This window comes from Caretta caretta, chromosome 6 (genome assembly GCF_965140235.1).
Source record: "Caretta caretta isolate rCarCar2 chromosome 6, rCarCar1.hap1, whole genome shotgun sequence".
In the NCBI taxonomy this organism is placed as follows: domain Eukaryota; kingdom Metazoa; phylum Chordata; order Testudines; family Cheloniidae; genus Caretta; species Caretta caretta.
Genome location: NC_134211.1, coordinates 98,223,821 through 98,248,659, shown reverse-complemented (window position 1 = coordinate 98,248,659; position 24,839 = coordinate 98,223,821). Strand labels below are relative to the sequence as shown.

The 24,839-nt window shown below is 42.6% G+C and overlaps 1 protein-coding gene across 5 annotated transcripts in view; it reads right to left on the bottom strand.

Annotated features, from left to right (window-relative positions):
• The window catches only part of SPATA7 (spermatogenesis associated 7), a 79,883-nt gene that overhangs the window by 40,839 nt on the left and 14,205 nt on the right, over positions 1 to 24,839 (bottom strand). For 3 of the 5 annotated variants that reach the window (XM_048854620.2, XM_048854623.2, XM_048854622.2), the window contains 3 exons: positions 12,136 to 12,210; positions 10,489 to 10,581; positions 3,323 to 3,370 (listed from right to left, as the gene is read on the bottom strand). In XM_048854620.2, coding sequence (XP_048710577.2) covers positions 3,323 to 3,370; positions 10,489 to 10,581; positions 12,136 to 12,210 — 216 coding nt within the window. The remainder of the gene's footprint in view (positions 1 to 3,322; positions 3,371 to 10,488; positions 10,582 to 12,135; positions 12,211 to 24,839) is intronic. The other 2 variants (XM_048854621.2, XM_075129822.1) reach the window with 2 other exon arrangements.

Sequence of the window (24,839 nt, the reverse complement as noted above, 5' to 3'; positions counted from 1 at the left end):
CATATGGGTTGCAAAAGTTGTTGTTATTGGAATCCAGGCATGTGTAGCAGCACCTGTCTTATCTGGCAGGGTTTTTGTCAAGTTTTCTGGCACAAACACTACAATAATGAGATTTCTAATAGGCACTGGTATCGACATGCTTAGGGTAATTCTGCACACAGAAGTCTCATATTTCAAGAAGTTTCACATTTAACAACTATTTTAAGTCAATAGAATTGATCTAATAAACTTGCTTGCTGCTGGCTCAGTTGCATGGCAGCTTGCCTGCTTTGCTGCCAGCTAGGATAGTGGGAAAAGAACTATGGAAACTAAATACACTTTAAGGGCAGACATATGCACTTGTTTGGAGGAAGTGCCAGCTCCACTACCATGTTAGTGCTTAAGAACCAATGACTGAGCCATGGCAACAGCCCAAAGGGAACTATTCACCTGCTATTTTAGCAGAGCAAGAAGCACAATTTGCGGGGGGGGGGGGAATTTTCAGCATGACATGCAGGTGTTCTGCTTTGCAACTCTCATTAATGTTAATAGAAGCCATGCTGATAAATCTCAGCACTTCGTACTGAAAATTTGCACTCAATTGAGAAGCAATGAGGGGAGAAGAGGACTTCAAAGCAGAACGGTGAGAAAATTCAGCATCTGAAAAAGTAATTGAGAAACTTTACAAAAGCTCAATAAAGTGTCTGTAAATCCCAGATTATGGCACCACAAGTAAAAATATTTTCACAGTTAAGAAGTAAAAAGTAGTAAGATATGGAATATAAAAGGAAAAAATAGTAAATTAATATGTTCCAACATATGGCAAAAAACTAACTATTCCATGTCCTGTGGCTCACGTGGAAAGGACAATTGATATGAGATTATTTTAAAATGATCTTTTTCATATTTTCTTTTTCAATACCCTTCTAGCAATCTCAGTGCTTGTGCTGTTGATTGCTATGACACAGCCACCTATTTGATATGGGATGGGAAGAAAAGTTCCAGTCCAGTTTGAAAATAAGGTGAAAGAGCAATGTAGTGAGGATTTAGTGTACTGTTTTTACCAAGCAGATGGGCAAATACACTAGCTGCAGCAAAGGTGTAAAGTTTCCATCACACACTGGTAGGAGATTAATTCCAATTCTGTAACCATGACAAAGTTACACAGTCTGAGAGTGATCTGAGTAAACTGAACAGAAATGGAAATATACTGTACCTAGGCAAGTTCCATTTGAAATATGGGATACACCTACTAGTGCCATTACAATTATCTGTTAAGATTAAGGCTCTGTCCCTGTTTTCAACATGAACTCATATAAACCAGAAACATTTACTATGGCATGAACCGTGTCATATAGGTTCAAAGCTCAGGAGTATTTTGTTTGTGAAAATAGAAGGCTCTGAAATAAATGGGCAGAAAGTTCAGAAAGGCCTGAGCACTGAGCAGGTGTTGGAGAATCATCTTTATCCAGGGGGGAATCCAAATAAAGGCCTAACCGAGGCAGCAAGAGAAGTCACAGAAGTGAACTTTTTTTTTTCAAAAACAAAACAAAACAAAACCACCCAAGCACTTTAATCCTCCCTCCTACACCAAGCCGAAGTAGCCATGCTTGGTACAGAGAAGCTATTGATACAGCTGGAGCACCAGGAACAATCCTACATCCCAAGCTGTGATCTGCAGGATAGCGGATATGAAGCTGCTCTTGCAGTCTAGAGGCTGTAATAATCCCTTGTGATACTGTTCCAGCCTGTGCTGCACCCTCTGAAGACAGCAGATGATGAATCCACAGATTGTCATGGACCTTTTGGCCCTGATTTGCTCCTTGCCTAACATCCCTAAAACCCATTCCACAGGGACATGTAACAGCCCCCAGGGAAACCGAGCATTGCTGCCCAAAGGGTGTGTGAACCATGTATCTTGTCTCCTCACAACACACTGATTTGGCTGTGTCTCGGACTAAGTACAGAGAAGGAGGGTCTAGATTCTGTACTGAGTAGAAAACACATTCCATGGCCTCCTTCCATCCAAAATGACTACTTTAATAAGTCACTTATCATCATCATCTTATCTTTTGTTACTAATTACAATACAAGCATGGAAACAGCTACACAAATTATTCGCATGTATTTTGACAAGAATACAATGGAGAAATATGTTTGTTAATTTAACAAGCAGCTGAGGTTTTAGCCTCTTTGACTGATACACTTCTCTGAGCAGTCAGTAAGCTGATGTCTTGGAAGTCACTGAATTTCATCTTTCACTGTTGTCACAATAACTTTCTCCTTTCTCTTATCACAAACAGTATTTGATATAGAGATATAACTGACAATAGTAATAACTGCAGCTCAGTCTGGGTTGATAGTGACCTATGTTGTTACCACCTGATGGCTGTATGATTGTTTTTGTGAAACGAGTTGATTGGTCTCAGTCCAGTTCCTGGCGGGTGTTGACTTCCCCAAAACACCTCTGGAACTGGCACTAATGGGCACTCTTGTTAAAAGTCTTCATAGAGAGTCTTAGTGCATATGGAGACAAATTTTCCCTCCCACCCCACATGTGGTGCCATAAGGTCAGAGATGTAACAGATTGGAAGGGAGGTGGGAGAGAGAATATTGCACTGCTCCTGCTTCTGCTGCATCCACCATGGGGAAGAAGACGACTTTAAACTTCAAGGTTGGCAATAACTTGCTAGATGCATTTCACTAGGGCTAAATTCATTATAGACTGCCACAAAAAGGGGAATGAGGCGTGTTATAGAGTCATGAAGATATGTATGCCTTATTGAGTAACTGAGACCTTTTATTGTTATCCTTCTGCTTCCTCTCTCATTCCCTCCCTTTTCTGTTTATGAGCCTCACTTATATTGTGAGGAATTTAGATTGTGTGCCCTTCTGGGTGGGGACTGGGACTTTTCTTGTATTTGTGAGGCCCCTACTTCAAATTTGAATGTTGTCTCATTAATAGCTAGGGCCCCATGTCCGTCATGGAGGTTGCAGAAGTCACGAATCCCTGGGGTGACCAGAGCAGCTGCTGCTCGGGTGGACCCTGGGGTGGCCAGCTGGAGCAACTGCGGTCAGCGGCACCTGGCAGCTGGTGCTGCTGGCCCAATGTGCCTCCCCAACCTGCGCCCTCCACCAGTGGCCCCCCTCATAAGATTTAGACAGGGGTATTTATAGTATAAGTCATGGACAGGTCACGGGACATGAATTTTTGTTTATTGTCCACGACCTGTCCATGACTTTTACTAAAAATACCCATGATTAAATCATTGCCTTAACAGCAAATAACACTCTAACTTTATAAAACTTTTTAAAGAATTAACATCTCATAGCAAATACTTACATTTGATGCTGGTTAACCTGCTTTTTGGCACTGAACAGTCTACGGCTGCTGAAAACAATAAAAAAAAATAAAAGTGAGTTATGCAAGACCCTATTCTTAATATTTGCTATGGTTAGAAGAATATATTACCAAAATATCACTAAAGGAAGACTTGTTTAATTAAAGGCTAACAGTTTCTATTTTTCATTGTGGTATCCGCTTATGGTGTATTCAGACCACTGGTTTGTTTTAATGGATTCAATTAAATGTCAAAGAAAAATTCTTGATGCTGAATTTTACAGGAAATATGCATTTTAATGAACATTCCCTATAAATACAGACTGTACTATTCACTTGCAGCTATGGAAAAGGAAGTGTAATTAAAGTATGTTACTTCCTGTAACTACATCTCCAAAGATATTGCTCCCCAGTGTAATATACTCAATAAAAACATGTTTATTCTGACCTTGAGTTTTAATGGATGACAAAGCCTGAATATTCCCATCTTTAAAGCAAGCCCTAAAAATATGTGCAGTGATGCTAGGGTGACCAGATAGCAAGTGTGAAAAATTGGGATGGCGGTGGTGGGTAATAGGCACCTATATAAGATAAATCCCCAAATATTGGGAGTGTCCCTATAAAATTGGGATATCTGGTCACCCTAAGTGATGCATGGATGAGGAGCAACACAGGAATTATGACACTGGAATATGCTAATTATTTATCCAGTACCCTGTCTCTGAGAATGGCTGGAAGAAGGTAGAAAAATATAATGCATCTAGTGTTGTGATAATATATCCCGAGAGAGAGGAATTTCTTCCTGAGCTTAACTAGGTCCTGATCCTATAACCATATGTGTGTTTAACTTTAAGCATGTGAGTAATCCCATTGATTTCAATAGAACTACTCAGGTGCTTAAAGTTAAGTATGAGTAAGGCTACAATTTAGTCATGGGTATTTTTAGTAAAAGTCATGGACAGGTCACGGGCAATAAACAAAAAAGCATGGCCCCATGATCTGTCCATGACTTTTATTAAAAATACCTGTGACTAAATCTTACCTGCAGGGAGGGGGGCACTCCTGAGGACTGCTGTTCCCCCCAGGGTGGGACAGCATGGGGCCCCACTGCTGCTGCTGGGGGCGTGGCCCAGGGCCCCCTGCTGCTGGAGGGGGGTCAGCTCGAGGCCCTGCTGCTGCTTGGGGGGGGGCAGCCTGGGGCCCTGCCGACACTGCTGCTGGTCCTGGACCGCTGCTCCAGGGCAGCACCGGGCACCAGGTGCCCGGGGCTGCCAGAGCAGCGGCCAATGCGGCTGGCCTCAGGGCTTCTTCAGCTATTGGGATGGCCCTGTAGTCAGCTGCATCAACGCTGCATTACTATTTGCAGGATTGGGACCAGTTTATGCCATGAAGCATGGGAGTAGGCTGTGAAATTTAAAACAAACACACACAAAAATCTACTTTTTTTTTAGTACTATGCACACAAAATATTTAATAAATTCCCAATGACCCTTGGGTCACTGCCCTAGATTCAGCACATTATATTCTATTATGTGACTTTTTAAAAAGGTAGGCAGAGCTTTGCAACCTAATTTTTTCACTTGATTCTTTAATGAAAGGTTGACTGTAAACGCTGCATAAGGACAGCATCATAAGTTTCTAAACTTCAGTAATATTCAATCTTTGGGCATAGTTTTGCCATAATTAAGCAAAATGTACTCCATTTCTCATTACTTCCATTACTCATGTTCTCTCCACAGGTATCGTTGCGGAGAGCGGACCAGATGATATGTCTGGGGCGAGAAAGCAGAAGGAGACTCCGCTGGTTGGAAGGCATGAGATGCGCTGTCCTGAGGTTGGGAGTTCCACGACCACCACTCCCAAGAGGAGAAGGCGGGTGGTGGTGGTCGGGGACTCGCTCCTCCGGGGGACTGAGTCATCTATCTGCCGCCCTGACCGGGAAAACCGAGAAGTCTGCTGCTTGCCGGGGGCTAAGATTCGCGATGTGACGGAGAGACTGCCGAGACTCATCAAGCCCTCGGATCGCTACCCCTTCCTGCTTCTCCACGTGGGCACCAATGATACTGCCAAGAATGACCTTGAGCGGATCACTGCGGACTATGTGGCTCTAGGAAGAAGGATAAAGGAGTTGGAGGCGCAAGTGGTGTTCTCGTCCATCCTCCCCGTGGAAGGAAAAGGCCTAGGTAGGGAGCGTCGAATCGTGGAAGTCAACGAATGGCTACGTAGGTGGTGTCGGAGAGAAGGCTTTGGATTCTTCGACCATGGGATGGTGTTCCAAGAAGGAGTGCTAGGCAGAGACGGGCTCCACTTAACGAAGAGAGGGAAGAGCATCTTCGCGAGCAGGCTGGCTAACCTAGTGAGGAGGGCTTTAAACTAGGTTCACCGGGGGAAGGAGACCAAAGCCCTGAGGTAAGTGGGAAAGCGGGATACCGGGAGGAAGCACAGGCAGGAATGTCTGTGAGGGGAGGGCTCCTGCCTCATACTGTGAATGAGGGGCGATCAACAGGTTATCTCAAGTGCTTATATACAAATGCACAAAGCCTTGGAAACAAGCAGGGAGAACTGGAGGTCCTGGTGATGTCAAGGAACTATGACGTGATTGGAATAACAGAGACTTGGTGGGATAACTCACATGACTGGAGTACTGTCATGGATGGTTATAAACTGTTCAGGAAGGACAGGCAGGGCAGAAAAGGTGGGGGAGTAGCACTGTATGTAAGGGAGCAGTATGACTGCTCAGAGCTCCGGTACGAAACTGCAGAAAAACCTGAGTGTCTCTGGATTAAGTTTAGAAGTGTGTGCAACAAGAGTGATGTAGTGGTGGGAGTCTGCTATAGACCACCGGACCAGGGGGATGAGGTAGATGAGGCTTTCTTCCGGCAGCTCACGGAAGCTACTGGATCGCATGCCCTGATTCTCATGGGTGACTTTAATTTTCCTGATATCTGCTGGGAGAGCAATACAGCGGTGCATAGACAATCCAGGAAGTTTTTGGAAAGCGTAGGGGACAATTTCCTGGCGCAAGTGCTCGAGGAGCCAACTAGGGGGGGCGCTTTTCTTGACCTGCTGCTCACAAACCGGGTAGAATTAGTGGGGGAAGCAAAAGTGGATGGGAATCTGGGGGGCAGTGACCATGAGTTGGTTGAGTTCAGGATCCTGACACAGGGAAGAAAGGTAAGCAGCACGATACGGACCCTGGACTTCAGGAAAGCAGACTTCGACTCCCTCAGGGAACGGATGGCCAGGATCCCCTGGGGGACTAACTTGAAGGGGAAAGGAGTCCAGGAGAGCTGGCTGTATTTCAAGGAATCCCTGTTGAGGTTACAGGGACAAACCATCCCGATGAGTCGAAAGAATAGTAAATATGGCAGGCGACCAGCTTGGCTTAATGGTGAAATCTTAGCGGATCTTAAACATAAAAAAGAAGCTTACAAGAAGTGGAAGGTTGGACATATGACCAGGGAAGAGTATAAAAATATTGCTAGGGCATGTAGGAATGTTATCAGGAGGGCCAAAACGCACCTGGAGCTGCAGCTAGCCAGAGATGTCAAGAGTAACAAGAAGGGTTTCTTCAGGTATGTTGGCAACAAGAAGAAAGCCAAGGAATGTGTGGGCCCCTTACTGAATGAGGGAGGCAAACTAGTGACAGAGGATGTGGAAAAAGCTAATGTACTCAATGCTTTTTTTGCCTCTGTTTTCACTAACAAGGTCAGCTCCCAGACTGCTATGCTGGGCATCACAAAATGGGGAAGAGATGGCCAGCCCTCTGTGGAGATAGAGGTGGTTAGGGACTTTTTAGAAAAGCTGGACGTGCACAAGTCCATGGGGCCGGACGAGTTGCATCCGAGAGTGCTGAAGGAACTGGCGGCTGTGATTGCAGAGCCATTGGCCATTATCTTTGAAAACTCGTGGCGAACCGGGGAAGTCCCGGATGACTGGAAAAAGGCTAATGTAGTGCCAATCTTTAAAAAAGGGAAGAAGGAGGATCCTGGGAACTACAGGCCAGTGAGCCTCACTTCAGTCCCTGGAAAAATCATGGAGCAGGTCCTCAAAGAATCAATCCTGAAGCACTTGCATGAGAGGAAAGTGATCAGGAACAGCCAGCATGGATTCACCAAGGGAAGGTCATGCCTGACTAATCTAATCGCCTTCTATGATGAGATTACTGGTTCTGTGGATGAAGGGAAAGCAGTGGATGTATTGTTTCTTGACTTTAGCAAAGCTTTTGACACGGTCTCCCACAGTATTCTTGTCAGCAAGTTAAGGAAGTATGGGCTGGATGAATGCACTACAAGGTGGGTAGAAAGCTGGCTAGATTGTCGGGCTCAACGGGTAGTGATCAATGGCTCCATGTCTAGTTGGCAGCCGGTATCAAGTGGTGTGCCCCAAGGGTCGGTCCTGGGGCCGGTTTTGTTCAATATCTTCATAAATGATCTGGAGGATGGTGTGGATTGCACTCTCAGCAAATTTGCGGATGATACTAAACTGGGAGGAGTGGTAGATACGCTGGAGGGGAGGGATAGGATACAGAGGGACCTAGACAAATTGGAGGATTGGGCCAAAAGAAATCTGATGAGGTTCAATAAGGATAAGTGCAGGGTCCTGCACTTAGGACGGAAGAACCCAATGCACAGCTACAGACTAGGGACCGAATGGCTAGGCAGCAGTTCTGCAGAAAAGGACCTAGGGGTGACAGTGGACGAGAAGCTGGATATGAGTCAGCAGTGTGCCCTTGTTGCCAAGAAGGCCAATGGCATTTTGGGATGTATAAGTAGGGGCATAGCGAGCAGATCGAGGGACGTGATCGTTCCCCTCTATTCGACATTGGTGAGGCCTCATCTGGAGTACTGTGTCCAGTTTTGGGCCCCACACTTCAAGAAGGATGTGGATAAATTGGAGAGAGTCCAGCGAAGGGCAACAAAAATGATTAGGGGTCTGGAACATATGAGTTATGAGGAGAGGCTGAGGGAGCTGGGATTGTTTAGCCTGCAGAAGAGAAGAATGAGGGGGGATTTGATAGCTGTTTTCAACTACCTGAAAGGGGGTTCCAAAGAGGATGGCTCTAGACTGTTCTCAATGGTATCAGATGACAGAACGAGGAGTAATGGTCTCAAGTTACAGTGGGGGAGGTTTAGATTGGATATTAGGAAAAACTTTTTCACTATGAGGGTGGTGAAACACTGGAATGCGTTACCTAGGGAGGTGGTAGAATCTCCTTCCTTAGAGGTTTTTAAGGTCAGGCTTGACAAAGCCCTGGCTGGGATGATTTAACTGGGAATTGGTCCTGCTTTGAGCAGGGGGTTGGACTAGATGACCTTCTGGGGTCCCTTCCAACCCTTATATTCTATGATTCTATGATTCATTTTGCACTAAATTTATACAAAAAAGGGAATTAGCTGTTCTATATAATTTAAATGGAAATGGTATTGCTTCAGAAGGTTGTAGTGGCTGGTATGAAATCTGAATTGAGGTTTGGTGCAAAAAATTTCCAAATACAATACAAGACAGAGATATTTGGGAGTTAACCTCTCCAAACTGGAATAAGAGATTAAAATGAAAAGGTTGTGCAAGTTAAGGAAATCTGTGGAACAGCTTGCGTAATGTCTGAGAACGGCAACTCCTCAGATCATAACTGGAGCAGGTTGCTTGTGAAATTCAAACTTAAAAACCATTTGGTCAAAAATATGCATTTCAGTTAATACGGAAGTTAGAATGGTGCAACTACTGTTTCATCCTATTGCCATATATTATTGTGAGAGCCAGAACTCACAGTAGCAGATGAGAAGCAGATAGAAACTTTTCATAATATCACATACTGTGATCATATGGATGGTGAGAATGAATGCATATTAAAGCAATGTGACTGATGATAGTATATTTCTGTCAAATATGAATCAGGAGAGGAGTGTGTATTCGGAAGCATGCTGCAGCTGCAAAAATGAATGCCTTGGCAGAGATCCAAAGAAAAGCAAAAGCTATAGCTAAACAACATCAACTCGTAGACTGACAATATATTGGCACAGACAAGCCAAAGAGTCAGTACTCTTCCTCCCACCACATTTTTAGAAAAATAAAATTATAAATAAAGCACACACTGGAGCCTCTGATTCACCTTGCTGTGCTTCCTCTGTGCCTAATAAAGATAGTTATTGGCATTATCTTCTTCTTCATATTCTGAGTCTGAGTTTTAGTGATTATTAATAACCGAAGATTAGCAGAATCACTAGCCTGATTTCCTTTGATCATCATCCCACAACAAGCAAAAATGGATGAGGCAAGAAAGAGGATAAAGTGTTGGATTCTTAGTTCATAAGGAGCCAATATAAAACTGCACTATTATGAAGAGGCAGTGGTTGACTAGCTTTCCATTATAAGCTCAATTTTATCACAGCTACTCACCCAACCTTATCTTCACCCAAACTAAAACAATCTCCCTGATTCTTCTCATGAGTGCTCATTCCTCTGCCAGAGAAGAATTAAGCTGTGAGTGGAACCTTTACTCTGAAGTTCCAGACTTCCTAACATTTGCTTTGTGAAAACAGTACTCTAAAGGTTGAATTTACTTCTCTGTAAAGAACAATGCACATTATTATTGCTGTATGAATAACAAAGATTAATAATAGATTATATTAATTTACCAACATTTGGGGAAAATTTTCAAAGTGCTAAAACACTCACATCTCCCTTCCACTGACTGCAATGAGAACCCTTAGTGCTTAGCACCTTTGAAAATCAGGCCTTTTGGGGGGTTTCTTTTGTTCGTTTTTAAAAGATGAAATGCTCTACATTTATTCTGATGTAACTAATCTATGTTTACTGCCACAACTCTATCCTAATTAAGATTTTCTTTTTTTTGGTCTAAGCATATTACTTAGCATCAGCGACAAAACAGAGTGAAATGAAGAGAAATCAAAGTAGTAACTTTCTATCATCATCCGAATGAATAAGAAAACAACATGTTAATGTGAGAAAAACAACCACACACAAAGTTACTGGATGACTTTTCATATTTATTATTAGTCGGAAGCAACCAACTGACATCAGTAAGGAACAGAACCAGCAAAAACAAAACTTTCCACAACCCAATTCTTGTTACAGGTCTATTCTAATGCAAAGTGAAGGAAGGAGCTAAAACTGGGTGTAGAAGTTTCATGTTTGGACATTTTTACCTTTGGCTGAAAGGATTTTGTTATAATGAACAGCCATGTGATCCCTGATCAGGTACTGGTTATTTAGTCTCCGGGAGGAGTCAATGCAAAAAGCTATAAAATTAAACACATTTGAATGTTATAAAAAGTAGTGCAAAGATCAATAGTTATTAATTAATTACAGTTCAAACCCAAACACAGTTCCAAACAAGAGCTGCAAAGATGGCAGACGGTGTTACGTAATGGAGGCCACAAGAACCAGCACATGGGCCTGCCCTTGCTTTTGGCCTCCCAACGTTACAGGTGACATGCCCTAAGGGGACACTTGTCTTTCCTAACAACTTCAGAATCATGGTACTTTTGGGAAAGGATACCGAGGCTTTAACTCACTCCTTCATTCTAAGATGTCATCTCTCCCTGATACCTTTTCTCCTTTCCCTGCAGTGTTGGTTTGCACTACAGCCCCAGATCCAGTGGCTAAGCACTCTCATTCCATCTTCTACATGATCATACTGCATCTCTAAACAAACCAAACTGAAATTTGGTGGTCACCAAAGTGTGCTAATGCTCCCTTCCCTCTCTTTAAAACTGAATAGTGTATGTCTGACAGCCTCAAATCCAGGTGTTCCACCCATGAATCCCATGCACTTTGTCTCTCCCACATTAATGGGCTGGTTTGGTAGCATTTTCATAGTTAAAATGCTGAACTGATAAAGTCCTAGTTTTCCATTACTTCCACCGCATCCATCCAACCCCAAACTTTTAAAAACTTCTATTCCAAACCAGTAACAGAATATATGTTTACATTTCATCAGTATAAATAAATACATTTAAAAACAATATTCAGTTAGTTGTCCCTCCTCTCCATTTACTTCCAGTCCCCAAGGTCTGCAGGAAAATGTTACCCACATTGTTAGAAGTTTTAGAGATATTACCAACTGTTACATGGGAAACAGAGATTCCTAAACTCAGGATATTGTGGGTGAGGGCCTGATGCTGTGAAATGTTGACTTTAGTGGGAGTTCAGCACACTCAGCACCTTACATGATCAGATTTGTCCCACAGAGTCCTAAACCATTTTCAATCATTTATTTTTATTTAAACAGAATGTTTTATTTAAACATTCATGTTTAAGATACCTTAGGACACAAAAATTTTAGATTGGACAGAGTTCAAGAAGTTCCTATAAACATAGGCACTGTTTTAGCAGGGCATTTAAGCACATGCTTAAGTGGTCTACAGAATAAAGGGCACTACTCATAATCTTAAAGTTATTATACATATGCTTAAGTGCTTTGCTCAATGGGAGCCATAGCTTCTTCATCACCTGAATGGAAACAAACTCAGTATCATATTAGAATACATATTATTCGTTCTATCTGAGCCATTAGCTCATAAGAAATAACACTTAAAGGTGGTATTTTTACCTTTTTAGCTGTAATTTTATGTATTCTAGCCAGAAAAAGCACCAGGACACATAAAACCCACTTGTGAAAAGACCAAATGTCCTTTCAGTAAAGCACATTTGTATATTACTATTATTAAAACCTCAGTAAAAGTTTAAGTCAAAGGTTTTAATGAAATAACTTTTTTTTTAAATCAGAAAATAAACAAGTCCATACAAGGCAACCATGACAACCCTTTTATCAACTCATACATATTACTTACCATTACTCTGAGTACTTAAATGTCCTTTAAATGGGCTTGCTGGACCATATCTGGGAATGGCTGGATATTCGCTCACTTAAACAAAAATGTCAAGCAATTAGAAGGAAATACATATTATGACAAACAGGATAAAGCAAAACATGTTTCTTTAAAGCTGCAATGGTCTGTTTAAATCAGTTATTATGAGAAATTTGAATCTGTGGCAGCCAAACAGATTACTAGAAGGGTGGACTTTATTTATATTACAATGTGAACATCATTATAGTTCAATGAGCTTCCCATATTAACTAAATACCAAAGTATGATTGTAGAGAGACAGCGTGGGTGAGGTAAAATCTTTTATTGGACCAACTTCGGTCGGTGAGAGAGAGACAAGCTTTCGAGATTACACAGAGCTCTTCTTCAGGTCTGAAAAAGATACTCAGAGTGTCACAGCTAAATACAAGGTGGCAGAGATTGTTTAGCATAGGGAATGGTCCCTTCAAAGGAATGTTCCCTTGAAATATGTTAACTACTTATGCTAAACAATCTGTGCCACCTTGTATTTAGCTGTGACGCTCTGAGGCCTTGTCTACACTGCCATTTTACAGTGCTGCAACTTTCTTGCTCAGGAGTGTGAAAAAACACACCCCTGAGCGCTGCAAGTTTCAGCGCAGTAAAGTGGCAGTGTAGACAGTGCACCAGCCCTGGGAGCTACTCCCCTCATGGGGACGGTTTTTTTACAGTGCTGGGAGGGCTCTCTCCCAACGCTGGAGCTGCAACTACACAGTCACATTAAAGCTGCCGTGGCAGTGCTTTAACGTTGCTAGTGAAGACATACCCTGAGTATGTTTCCCAGACCTGGAGAAGAGTCTGTGTAAGCTCAAAAGCTGGTCTCTCTCACCAACAGAAGCTGGTCCAATAAAAGATATTACCTCACGCACCTTGTCTCTCTAGTATTGTGGGGCCGACATGGCCATAACAACACTGCATTCAAAGTATGATTGTGATGTTTTCATAGATACATACAGTTTAAATCAGAAGGAATCATTAGATCACCTAGTCTGATCTCCTGTATATCACAGTCCATTAAATTTCACCCAGTTACCCCTGTATAGGGCCCAATAAAAACTTGTGTTTGGCTAAAGTATAACTTGTTTTAATGTTTTATTGTAAGGACTTTAAATCCATTACATCAAATGACTGATGTATGTATAATCTTTTCAGGTGATAGATGCTGACGTAATTTAGTTTCATGTCCATAATTTACACTGCTAAATTCTGAACACTTTAAGGAAACAATCTGTGCTTTCTCTTCCAATAAGAAATCATTTTGCCAATAAAAGGAGTTTGTTTCAAAGTATGCTGTATAAAAATAACCTGGTATTGCACTGGCTGAGGTCATTAAAGAAAAAACAATCATTCAACTTCCCAGCAGTTTGATGGACTGGCAGAGATTCCATTTGGTATATTTAGATCTAAAACAATCACAGTGCAGCTATTCTATGACAAATGTTGATGCAACTACTCGCTCTCGTACCGGTTGTTTGGAGTAATAGGAGAATAAGCATCATAGAATCAACATATTCTGCTCAGAAAATAAATGTCTTAATATTAAATGCAGCAGCTGTTGATCACTGGTCAATATTTTATCCCGTTGACAGTCAGTATGATTTTCAAAAGTGCTCTGCACACTGAGTGCACTTGAAAATCCCATCTATTGTGTCTTATGTAAATAGGATCTTTAAAATCACCACCTGTGAAACTCCACATTTTTGAAGCAATTTTTAAAAGGAGATATGTGATTGTTATGAGCAATAACATTCTCTGAGCCTTCACTCTATGTGGCTAACCCCAAGAATTTAAAATATAAAACAAAGAAAAAGAAAAAATCCACAAGACTCTTCTAAAACAAGATTTCTTTCTGGAAGTGAAGGTACCATACCTGCTCCACTTACTATTAACTATCATAATTTGCAGCCAATTTCAAGGAACATATGATCATTGTAAGGGCTGAACTAGCCCATTCTCTCTCACCTGTAGATGTTAAGAGAGCCTGAAATGGTCATGTGAACGATTGCCTTACAACTGATACATGGCACCTCTGTGTGCAAGTAAAAACATATGACAAGGTATATGGTCATAAGCAGATGTATACACACCTCAGGTACTCTGTGAGGTAAGAGGCTGAAAGTAACCAATAAGTGTGGTTATCTCAAACACCTGTACTCTTCAGTCTCCAATACAACTACAGTCCATGAAATACGTTATGCTTTTTACTATATTAATTTTAAAAAATTAAGATATTTGAAAAATTGTGGAGAAAAGAAAGATGTCTTTATCTGGGGATATATAGTATTTTTAAAATTTTATTTTTTTTAATATTGTGGGGTTTTTTTAATTGCCTAATTCAAGGTCCTTCACATTAGGAGTAGGGATGTAACTTTTACTATTCAGGTTAACACCAAAAACTAACCATCCTTTTCTTCATCTGCATCTTTTTTCCATTCTTCATTACTGCTTCTACCCTCTCTTGTTTCCTGGTTGCTCCTCTTTAACTCCCCTCCTATTCTTTGATTGCTTACCCTTCCTTCCCAGTCCAAATCCCTCACTGCTTCCCTTCCCAGCACCTCTGCTCCATGTACAAGCAGAGAAACAAACTGAAACTGCTAAGATAGAGCAACTCTCTGTTATGGCCCCAATCCTGCAAAAACTTACATATCTGCTTAACTTTAACCAGATGAGTAATCTACTTACATGCTTAAAGTTAAGCACTTCGGTGAGTGTTTTCAGAATTGAGGGCTATATTTGTGGCTTCTGGCACATGGAATGTAACAGTACAGAAGGTGGGGGAACATGACAAAATTGGTGTGCATTTGATGATTTCTAAAAACTAGCTATAAACTATAGAATCCTTTTGGCTCTTAAAGGCTGTAGTATTTAAAAGAACTGTTAATACAAATCAAAATAGAAGGGAAAATCTTAAGACATTTTTATGACATTCTTCTTTTTGATGGGTGTAACGATTTCAATGAGGGCAAATTAGTAAATTTCTTTCTGTGTAGTTTCATTAAATACCATAGATCCTAAATAGATAGTCAACATCACTGTGAGGAATCTTCTTTTCCTAATGCCCATTTTATAATATAACAGCATTTCCAAACCTGGGATGTCTTAACACTAAGCGAATGCATATTTCCATTATACAAGCTGTTTAACAGGCTTTTTAGTGTATTTCAAATTTAGGCATGTTACACTTTACAGAAACAAAGCACAAATGCTATAGAAATCTTCTGAATATTCCCTAGGAGCCCTGAATAGAGAAAGGAAGGAGCTATCAAGTCCATTAGCCTGAAGCATCTATCCATTTTGTGATGTACCGCAAAAGCTATTACTCTTGAAAGGACAGGATATATCTGTTGCTAATTTTCACATGCAACTAAATAATTTGAGATGCACGTTGTGATCTGGGTTACTACAGATTCACATCCTGAATGTCTACTATACACACAGATTATTTGTTCCCTACGATAAATAAAATGGGCCACATCCACGCTGTTGCCATATCCTATCCGTTCCTCATTTAAAACACCTTTAAAATCTGTCCTTTCTCCTGCACTTAAATCACTATCGCTTGGCCCTACCATAGTCAGTTATCTACTTGACTAATGCAGCTCCTTCTCCCTGGCTTCCCTACCTCTGACTTGCCTCTCCTCCAGTACATATCAAATGCCACTAGTAAAGTCATCTCTCTTGATCAATGATCAGATCAGCTTAACCTGGCTTAAATGAATTCCTCCATTGACTTCTTCTCACCACTCATAGTAGGTTCAAATTTCTCAGCCTCACCAGCGAGGCTCTTTACATTAACGCTCCTGCTTTCATCTCTGCTCTTGTATCTTTCTAAACATTACCCCTTGGACTTCAGTGAAGCCTCCTGACCAGTGATGAGCTGCCAAAATCTTAACAACGGGTTCCCTCCTCACCCCATGAGGGGGTCGTTGCCCACCCCCGCCCCCCGGGACTCCTGCCCCATCCAACCCCCAGTGTTCCTTGATGCCCCCCCCCGGACCCCTGCCCCATCCACCCCTGTCCCCTGACTGCCCCCAGAACCGGGCAGGAGGGTGTCATGGGCCACCGTAGTGGGTGCCCACCCCACCCCTAAGAGCCAGAGGGACCTGCCAGCGGATGAGGCGGGGAGTCCCGGCAGTGCTTACCTGGGGCAGCTCCCAGGAAGCATCCGGCAAGTCCCTCTGGCTCCTAGGGGCAGGGGAGTGTAACTGGGGGGAGCAGGGGAAGCGGCTGCTCGCCCCACTGATCACATCAAAAGTGGCGCCTTAGGCACCGACTCCGCGGGTGCTCCGGGGCTGGAGCACCCACGGGGAAAATTTGGTGGGTGCAGAGCACCCACCGGCAGCTCCCCACCCCACGCCCGGCCCCAGCTCACCTCACCTCCGCTCCACCTCCTCCCCTGAAAGCACCGCCCCCCCCTCGACTTCCCACAAATCAGCTGTTTGGCGGGAAGCCTGGGAGGGCTGAGAAGCAGGTGGCAGCTTCCCGCTCAGGCCGAGGGTGGCGGAGGTGATCTGGGGCGGGGAGTGGTTCCCATGCGTGCCACCCCCCCGTCACCTGCTGTGGCGTGGGTGGCCCTCCTTGAGCCCCCCTGCCCCAGCTCACCTCCGCTCTGCCTCCCTGGGCCTGAGTGCAAAGCCGCCGCCTGCTTCTCAGCCTGCCCCGGCTTCCCACGCAGACAGCTGATTCGCGGGAAGCCAGGGTGGGGGTGGGGGTGGAGAAGCAGAGCGGGGCAGTGTGTTCAGGGGAGGAGGCGGAGCGGAGGTTAGGTGAGCTGGGGCAGGGCGCTGCGCGGGGAGCTGCCACCAAATTTTCCCTAAGGCGCTACTTTTGGCCGGTTAAATTTAGAAGCCCTTTTAGAACTGGTTGTCCCTCGCGGAACAATCGGTTCTAAAAGGGCTTCTAAATTTAACAATCGGTTCTAGCAAACCGGTGCAAACCGGCTCCAGCTCACCACTGCTCCTGACTAGTTATTACCTTTGGTTGAGTCTACACTAGTATTTTCCTTCAAATTTTCCACCATTGCACAATCACTGGTGCAGATCCACTGGGGCTAGCCATCTTGGGATCACTACTGTGGACACCTGGTTACTGGCTTTTTAACTATCATGTCACCTAGATCTGCTCTAAGCAAGCATACACAATACAGTGGTTAGAATACTGGCAGATAGTCTATATTAGCACTCCCACCATTATTAGCAGTGGTAATATGATGGAAGGAAATTTAAGGAAAACGCTAGTGTAAATATATTATTTGTAGCCTTCTTTCTCTCATCTGCAACCCATCTTCCATGTTGTCCTGATGGCTGGAATAGCTTCCTTTGTCTTGTGTGCCACTCCATTTAAAGGCGTCCTTAACACTCCTTTCACAATGTCCTTCAATGACAATTTATATTTATAGTTTTAGAACAATAAATATAAATAGTAAATTTGATTATAATTTTTTTAGAAAAATAAAATCCTAAGTATCCAACAACAAATGTGAAAGTAATAAACTAGAAATCTGCTCTAGCAATCTATCCTTCTCTGTTACTTTTGTGTACTGTTCATGATCTAATTTAGACCTCTATCCTGCAAAGCATGGCTATTTGGACTCCGTTGGACTGTTCACATGTAGTTATGCAGGTATGTCGTTGAAGGATTGGGGCCATAGACTATAAACATCAAGAAACAGGGGACTTGTATTTTAGCTGCTTATGAAGTGGTAGGGCACCTGCATAATTCAGAAATCTGGGCCAGAGAGGAGATCATAGACTCAATAGATTCTCATCCAGAGCTGATCAAATGGAACCTAAGTTCTCCAGCATTCTGTAAGTGATGTATAGCTGAGTCTGATAATAGCAGAAAAAACACACATTTTATAGTCAGATGTCTCGTTATAAGATCATCTCTAATGAGTATTTCAGGTTTGGGGACCCTGGAGAGAACAGTCCAGGCACCATAAGAGTACCCCTTTGTGAATTCTTGTAACTATAATTTTGATCCAATTCAGTAAATTGTACAGCTTGGGTATGATTTTAAAGGTGTTCACAGACGTGATGTTCACACCATCTTCAGCTGGAACTGTGGCTCCTCAGTAGCCCTGAAAATCAGGCACTTTATTTTTCATCATTCATTTACATTACAGCCGTCTGTAAAAGCAGACAATTTTTTCACCAGCAGATGGCACCCTGTTTAACTGTAACGTGAAATATTTGGTGTTACTGTATCAGCCTTTTACTATTAATACATGTACATTTGTAAAAAACAAAACAATGATCTAAATCACCCGTCTACCAGAGGAAAACCCAAAAGACAGAGTGAAGAGGGAGATATCTTGCAGAGTTTCCTCTGAATCTTTCTCCTGAGGAGGAGCAAGGTCTGCCCCCAAGCTACAGGGACCTCAGAAAATTAGCTGAAGACACAAAACCATCTAATAACAGGCCCTATAGTTCCCTATTCAGGAAGACAACATTATGTCAGTTTACACTCCGTACATATTTCAAGGTTATCTTCACAACCAAAAAGACTAGAAATTAAAATGTAAGGCTTATATTTGGGAGCACAAGGGGCAGATTCTTCAGGAAATTCCCTGGCGACAGAATATACATAAGCTTGACAATAGGGCATGTTTTCTGGGGGACTTGGATAGTCAGGGGGTGAGTAAAGATGACTAGTTCTGGGAAGATGGGAAGGGGAATAAAGGTAATAAGACTTGTACCTATCACTTCGAACAATCTAAATCAGGGATGGGCAAACTTTTTGGCCCAAGGGCCACATCGGGGTTGTGAAACAGTGTGGAGGGCCGGGTAGGGAGGGCTGTGCTTCCCCAAACAGCCTGTGCTTTTCTTTCCGTGTACATATAAATGATTCCATTGTAAACACCTTTGACCACAGATTTAAACTTTTTGCTAACACATATGTAGAACTGAACTGGGAACTGTATAAACCAGTTTTAGCTTTATTTAGGAAATTAGTCAGATTTAAATGTGTCATTTCAGAAAACGATTTTTTCCTCCAATAAGTACATGGATATATATATTTGATACCTAATGCAAATAACCGCAGTAGGAAGCCACACATTTATTCAAATTTTAGAGATATTGCATTGTTCACCCTGGGTAATTTACACAAGAGTTTTGTCATATATGCAGCTTCCCAAGGTACAGAATGTAAACAAAATTACATAAGAAACATCAAAAATCAATTAGGTCCTTTAGTACATTGTTAATGCTTGTAATTGCTTCCTTTTGTGAGCCTTGCTTGCTAATGAAGGATACAATGCAGTACAGAAGGGAAAACTGGATGCGAATCATTTACTTTTTTTTTCTCCAGCCAGTGGCAAGGATGGATATCAATCATGATTCTTTTTGTTTGTTTAAAAAATATTTTGTTTAAATGATTTCTCCATTAAAATGTTGTTTTTTTTGTTTACCTGTTGCCAGATCTTACTTTCTTCCCATTTTATAGTCTTAAATTGCTAAGGTGGATATTCCGTGCTTCTTTCTTAATTAGTTTCCTAATTGTTAGCAGAATTTCAGAGTTTACATAAAATTTTTAAGAAGATATATAAAACATTCATCTATACTGAAAAAGACAATTCTGTGTCTCATTAACATCCTTCCAGTGAGATCAACACAAATTCAAATACAAAACTGATAAGGAAGTAGCAGGGCTATTTTTACAACCAACACCACTTTCTGACATACTGAACTTCTGCACATCAAGACAGATGACACACTTTGACTGGGCTATAGTCTTTCTTCAAGGTTTTCAGTTTCAGTGAAGTCAGACTTGTATTCCTAAGTCATTTAGTTACCTTTGAAAACCAACTTTTAAAATGCTTAGATATTGGATTTAGGATGTTAACTTCAGGCTTCTGTTTTGAAAAAGATTTTATGTTTGAGACTGTTTTAAAAATAAAAATACAATAGTAGCCCTGATGCTGCATACACTTTTATGCACATGCTTAACTTTAATCATGAGAAGTTCTATTGAAGATAATGGGTCTATTAATATGAGTAAACCTACATATCTACTTAAATATTTGTGGGATTAAGACCTTAATTATCAATATTTTTCTCATATTAAAATAATATATCATTCTAGTAGTGACATTTTAAAAACCAAAATAATGATAATTTAGTTCATTATAAATTGTATTAATAAATTAAGGCCAGAAGAGACAATTATGACCATCTAGTCGGACATCCTGTGTAACACAGGCCATAAAATTTCATCAAATGATTCCTGCATCAAACCCAATTTTTTTTTCACTTTGAGCATTTCTTTCAGAAACAGACATCCAAATTTGATTTAAAAACTTAGACAGACAGAGAATTCACTACATTCCAAGGGATGTTGTTTCCATGTAGGGTTGTCAGGTGTCCAGTTTATGACAGGAATGCCCCATTAAAAAAGGATCCTGGCGGCTCTGGTTAGCTCCACTGGCCACTAAAACTTCAGATGGCAGTGCAACGGGGGGCTAAGGCAGATTCCCTGCCTGCCCTGGCTCCATGCAGCTCTTGGAAGCAGCTGGCATGTCCGACTCCTAAGTGCAAAGGTGGCCACAGGGGCTCCATGTGCTGCCCCGACCCCAAATGCCAGGTCTGCAGCTCCCACTGGTCAGGAACCACGGCCAATGGGAGCTGTGGGGGCAGCGACTGTAGGTGCAGGTAGTGCGCAGAGGCCCCTGGCCCCTCTGCCTAGTAGCCGGAGTTGGGATATGCCACCGCTTCTGGGAGCTGCGTGAAGCCAGGGCAGGCAGGGAGCCTGCCTTAGCCCCGCTGAGCTGCCAGGCTGGGAGCCATCTGAGGTAAATACCGCCCAGCCAGAGCCCACACTCCCTCCTGCACCCCAATCTCCTGCCCCAGCCCTGAGCCCCCATCCACACCCCAAACCCCTCATCCCCAGCCCCACCCTGGAGCCTGCACCCTGACCTGGAGCCCTCACCGCCTCCTGCACCCCAACCTCTTGCCCCAGCCCGGTGAAAGTGAGTGAGTATGGGGGAGAGCGAGCGACAGAGGAAGGGGGGATGGAGTGAGCGGGGAGCGGGGCCTCAGAGAAGGGATGGGGTGGGCGGGGCCTCAGAGAAGGGGTAGGGCAAGGGTGTTCGGTTTTGTGCGATTAGAAAGTTGGCAACCCTATTTCCATGGTTAACTCTACTCTCTGTTTCAGCGGTTTTAAGGCCAGAAGGGACCATGTTAATCATCCTGTCTGATCTCCTGTATAACACAGGTCCGTTAAAAATGTACAATTTATTTCCAGTCTGAATTTATCTAGATTCAGCATCCAGTCATTGGATTTTCTTATGCCTTTGTCTGCTAAAGTAAAGAGCACTTTATTATCAGAATCTTTTCCCTGGGTACACACTTATATACATCATGATAGACTCCCTCTTAACCTTATCTTGCACAAATCAAACAGACTGGGCTACTTTAATCTCTTACTGTAAGGCAGATTCTCCAGGCCGCAAATCATTCTCAAAGCTCTTTTCTGCATTATTTCCAAATAGTGGAACCAGAATGGGACACAGTACGAGACATGATATTCCAGTAATGGTCTCATTAATGCCATATGCACTGGTAAATAACACATCCCTACGTCTATTTGATACTCCCCTGTTTACCTATCCAAAGATTTAATATGCTTCCTTAGCCACCACAGTGCACTCGGAAATCATGTACAGATGATAATCTAAAATGATCCCTACATTCTTTCCTGAATGTCTGATTTCCAAAATACAGTACGTCCCCCCCACCCCATGTCTGACCCACATTCTTTGTTCCAAAATGTATATATGACCTTTCATTTGGCTGTATTAAAACACAAATTTGTTCAAGTGAGCCCAGTTTACCATGCAATCCAGATCACTCTGTATAACTTGCCTGTCCCCACAATTATTATTTGCCATTCCACCACTTATTATGCCACCTGAAAACTTTACCAGAAATGATTTTATATTTCCTTCCACAACACGGATAAAGATACTGAATGGCACTAGGCCAAGAACAGATGCTAGTGGGATCCCTCCAGAGACACCCTCGCTGGATGATTCCCATCTACAATTACATTTTGAAATCTAAAGTTGCATTAGCACAGATTATCAAATTATTTTTACGAACTTCATCATGATTTAAGTCATTTTCTTAAAATTTAGTGATTTAAATCCCCCTTCCTGCCATTGAACCTTCTGACACTTATTCTTTCCTATAACTGCACATTTAGGTCTTTGTTCCTTCGATATGATGGAATTTTTTGAATTGGTTTCTGCAGTGCTCCAAAGTGGTCATTATAGCACAGTGCTTCATGGGATACTTCTGACAAGGAACAGGAGCAGGCATATAGACTTGTATACACTCTCCCCATAGACTGTAGGCTAATCCTAGCCATGTGCTAACTGAATGGCTGATAGGGCCCTGTACTTTATGGGAGTGGGAAGGGGAGCAGTGCATCTTTGTTAGTGTTCATCTTGGCAAGTACAGCCACCTTCATTGATTCCCTCCACAACCTTGAAAGATAAATATGGACCCCAGGTCTTCTCCATCCCCCTGATCCATCATCATCTACCAGCTGTTGAAATCCTTTCCTTCTACCTCCTATATGAAAGAGAGATTACAGAATTCTAACAGACCAATCCAACCTCTTCTCAAGTATCTTGCACAGGACCTCACAAACCTAGGGCTGAGCCTTCACATTCCCAATCCCAAGGTCTTCAATAGGACTACTTGAGTGAATAAAGTGGAAAGAATTTGTCCCGGAATCTGTTTTTGAGAAGGAATGCTGAAGGGACAGAGTAACGTATATCTGACTACTACAATAATTAAGGGTCGGTCAGCATTTCAAACTCAGGCCCTATAATAGGATTTATAAATTGTCCACAAAAATTTGTATTGTCCTGAAACTTAGGCCATGTCTACACTTACAAGTTTACAGTGGCACTCAGTACAGCTGTGCCGCTGTAAGAGCACTCGTGTAGCCGCATAATGCTGAGGGGAGAGAGTTCTCCAGTTGACAAAATAAAACCAGCTCAATGAGTTGCAGTAGCTATGTAGGCATGAGACGCTCTCCCACTGACATAGTACAGTGCACAAGAGCGCTTATGCTGGCAAAATTTATGTCACCAAGAGGGGATGTTTTTTCACACCCCTGAGAGACAAAAGTTTTGCTAACATAAGTGGTAGTGTAGACATGGCCTTAATAAGCAAGATGTAAGCCCAGGAGTTTACCACTTCTACTTATACTAGCATGATGATTTCACTTTATCATTTAGAAAAACATGGGGCACATGCATAGAAGAAGTCTGCAAGGTTTTGTGGTCTCCTGAGGGATTATTCAACTCCTACATGCCATTTTGTAATCATTCACTTTAAGAGCCAGCCAGATGCAATGACAGCTTTGAAAAAGCTCCATTTCATTTGAAAATTAGGTACTAGGCTTGTTTGTGGCTGTCCTATGGGAAGCAAAGTGAAAAGAGCCTGCACCTACTTTTGAAGCTACAAAAACTGTTTTTAAAATCAAAGGCAAAATTGAGCACATAGTGGTCTTAACTATGATTTTTTTTGTTTATGCAAACTGAATACAAGCATCCTGGACCAAATTCTGGTCTCAGTGAAGTCAGTGACAAAACGCCCATTGACTTTGATGTGACAAAGATTTGATCATTAATCTGACTTTAATGCAGTTAACTTTATAATTTAATATGAGATGAGCGGTGTTTGCCGGATGAGAGTTCTTGTAATTTCCTAGACTTTTTGAACAAAACATATTCAATACCAAAAAAATTCAATAATATGCATTTAAAATGAAATTCCAATTTTGCTGTGTTTGAATTTTGCATGTAATCAACTACATTGGATGTAAAACTGGAATGTTATGGAAGTGATGTGCTTCCTACAACAGATATCAGTGTCTGCCATATGTACCATGGTAACGCTATGTAGTCCATTAACTAGATAGGTACTATTAATAGGCATGCTGAATTACATGCAGGAAGCTCTTCTTTACATCTACTACTAATGCCCAACAGTGTGCTAGTTCTCTCAGTGCTCCAAGACAAATAACCTACTAACACATTGCATAAACAATGTAAAATGAACAAACTGAAAGATATTTATGTTTTACAGTTAAAAAAAAATCCCAAACGAAAAGCAAAATAACACTAACTGATTGATTGATTGATTAGAAAGTAATATGATGAATGAAATAACCTTGTGTTAAACCAGAGGTGGGCAAACTATGGCCCGCGGGACCCTCCTGCCTGGCCCCTGAGCTCCTGGCCCCCCTCCCACTGTCCCCCTCCCCCGCAGCCTCAGCTCACTGCGCTGCCAACGCAATGCTCTGGGCGGCAGGGCTGTGAGCTCCTGGGCAGCGCAGCTGCAGAGCCCGGCCTGACCCAGTGCTCTGTGCTGCGTGGCGCAGCCGTCTGTTGTGATGCCACTGCGCCGCCAGCCACCGGTGCTCCAGGCAGCACAGCAAGGGGCAGGGAGCAGGAGGCGTTGGACGGAGGGCAGGGGAGTTCGGAGGGTGGTCAGGGGCTGGGGGTGTGGATAGGGGTTGAGGTGGTCAGAGGGTGGGGAACATGGGGGTTGAATGGCGGCAGGGATCCTGGTGGAGGGGGACCGTCAGGAATGAGCGGAGAGGTTGGATGGGGCGGCAGGGGGCAGTCAGGGTGG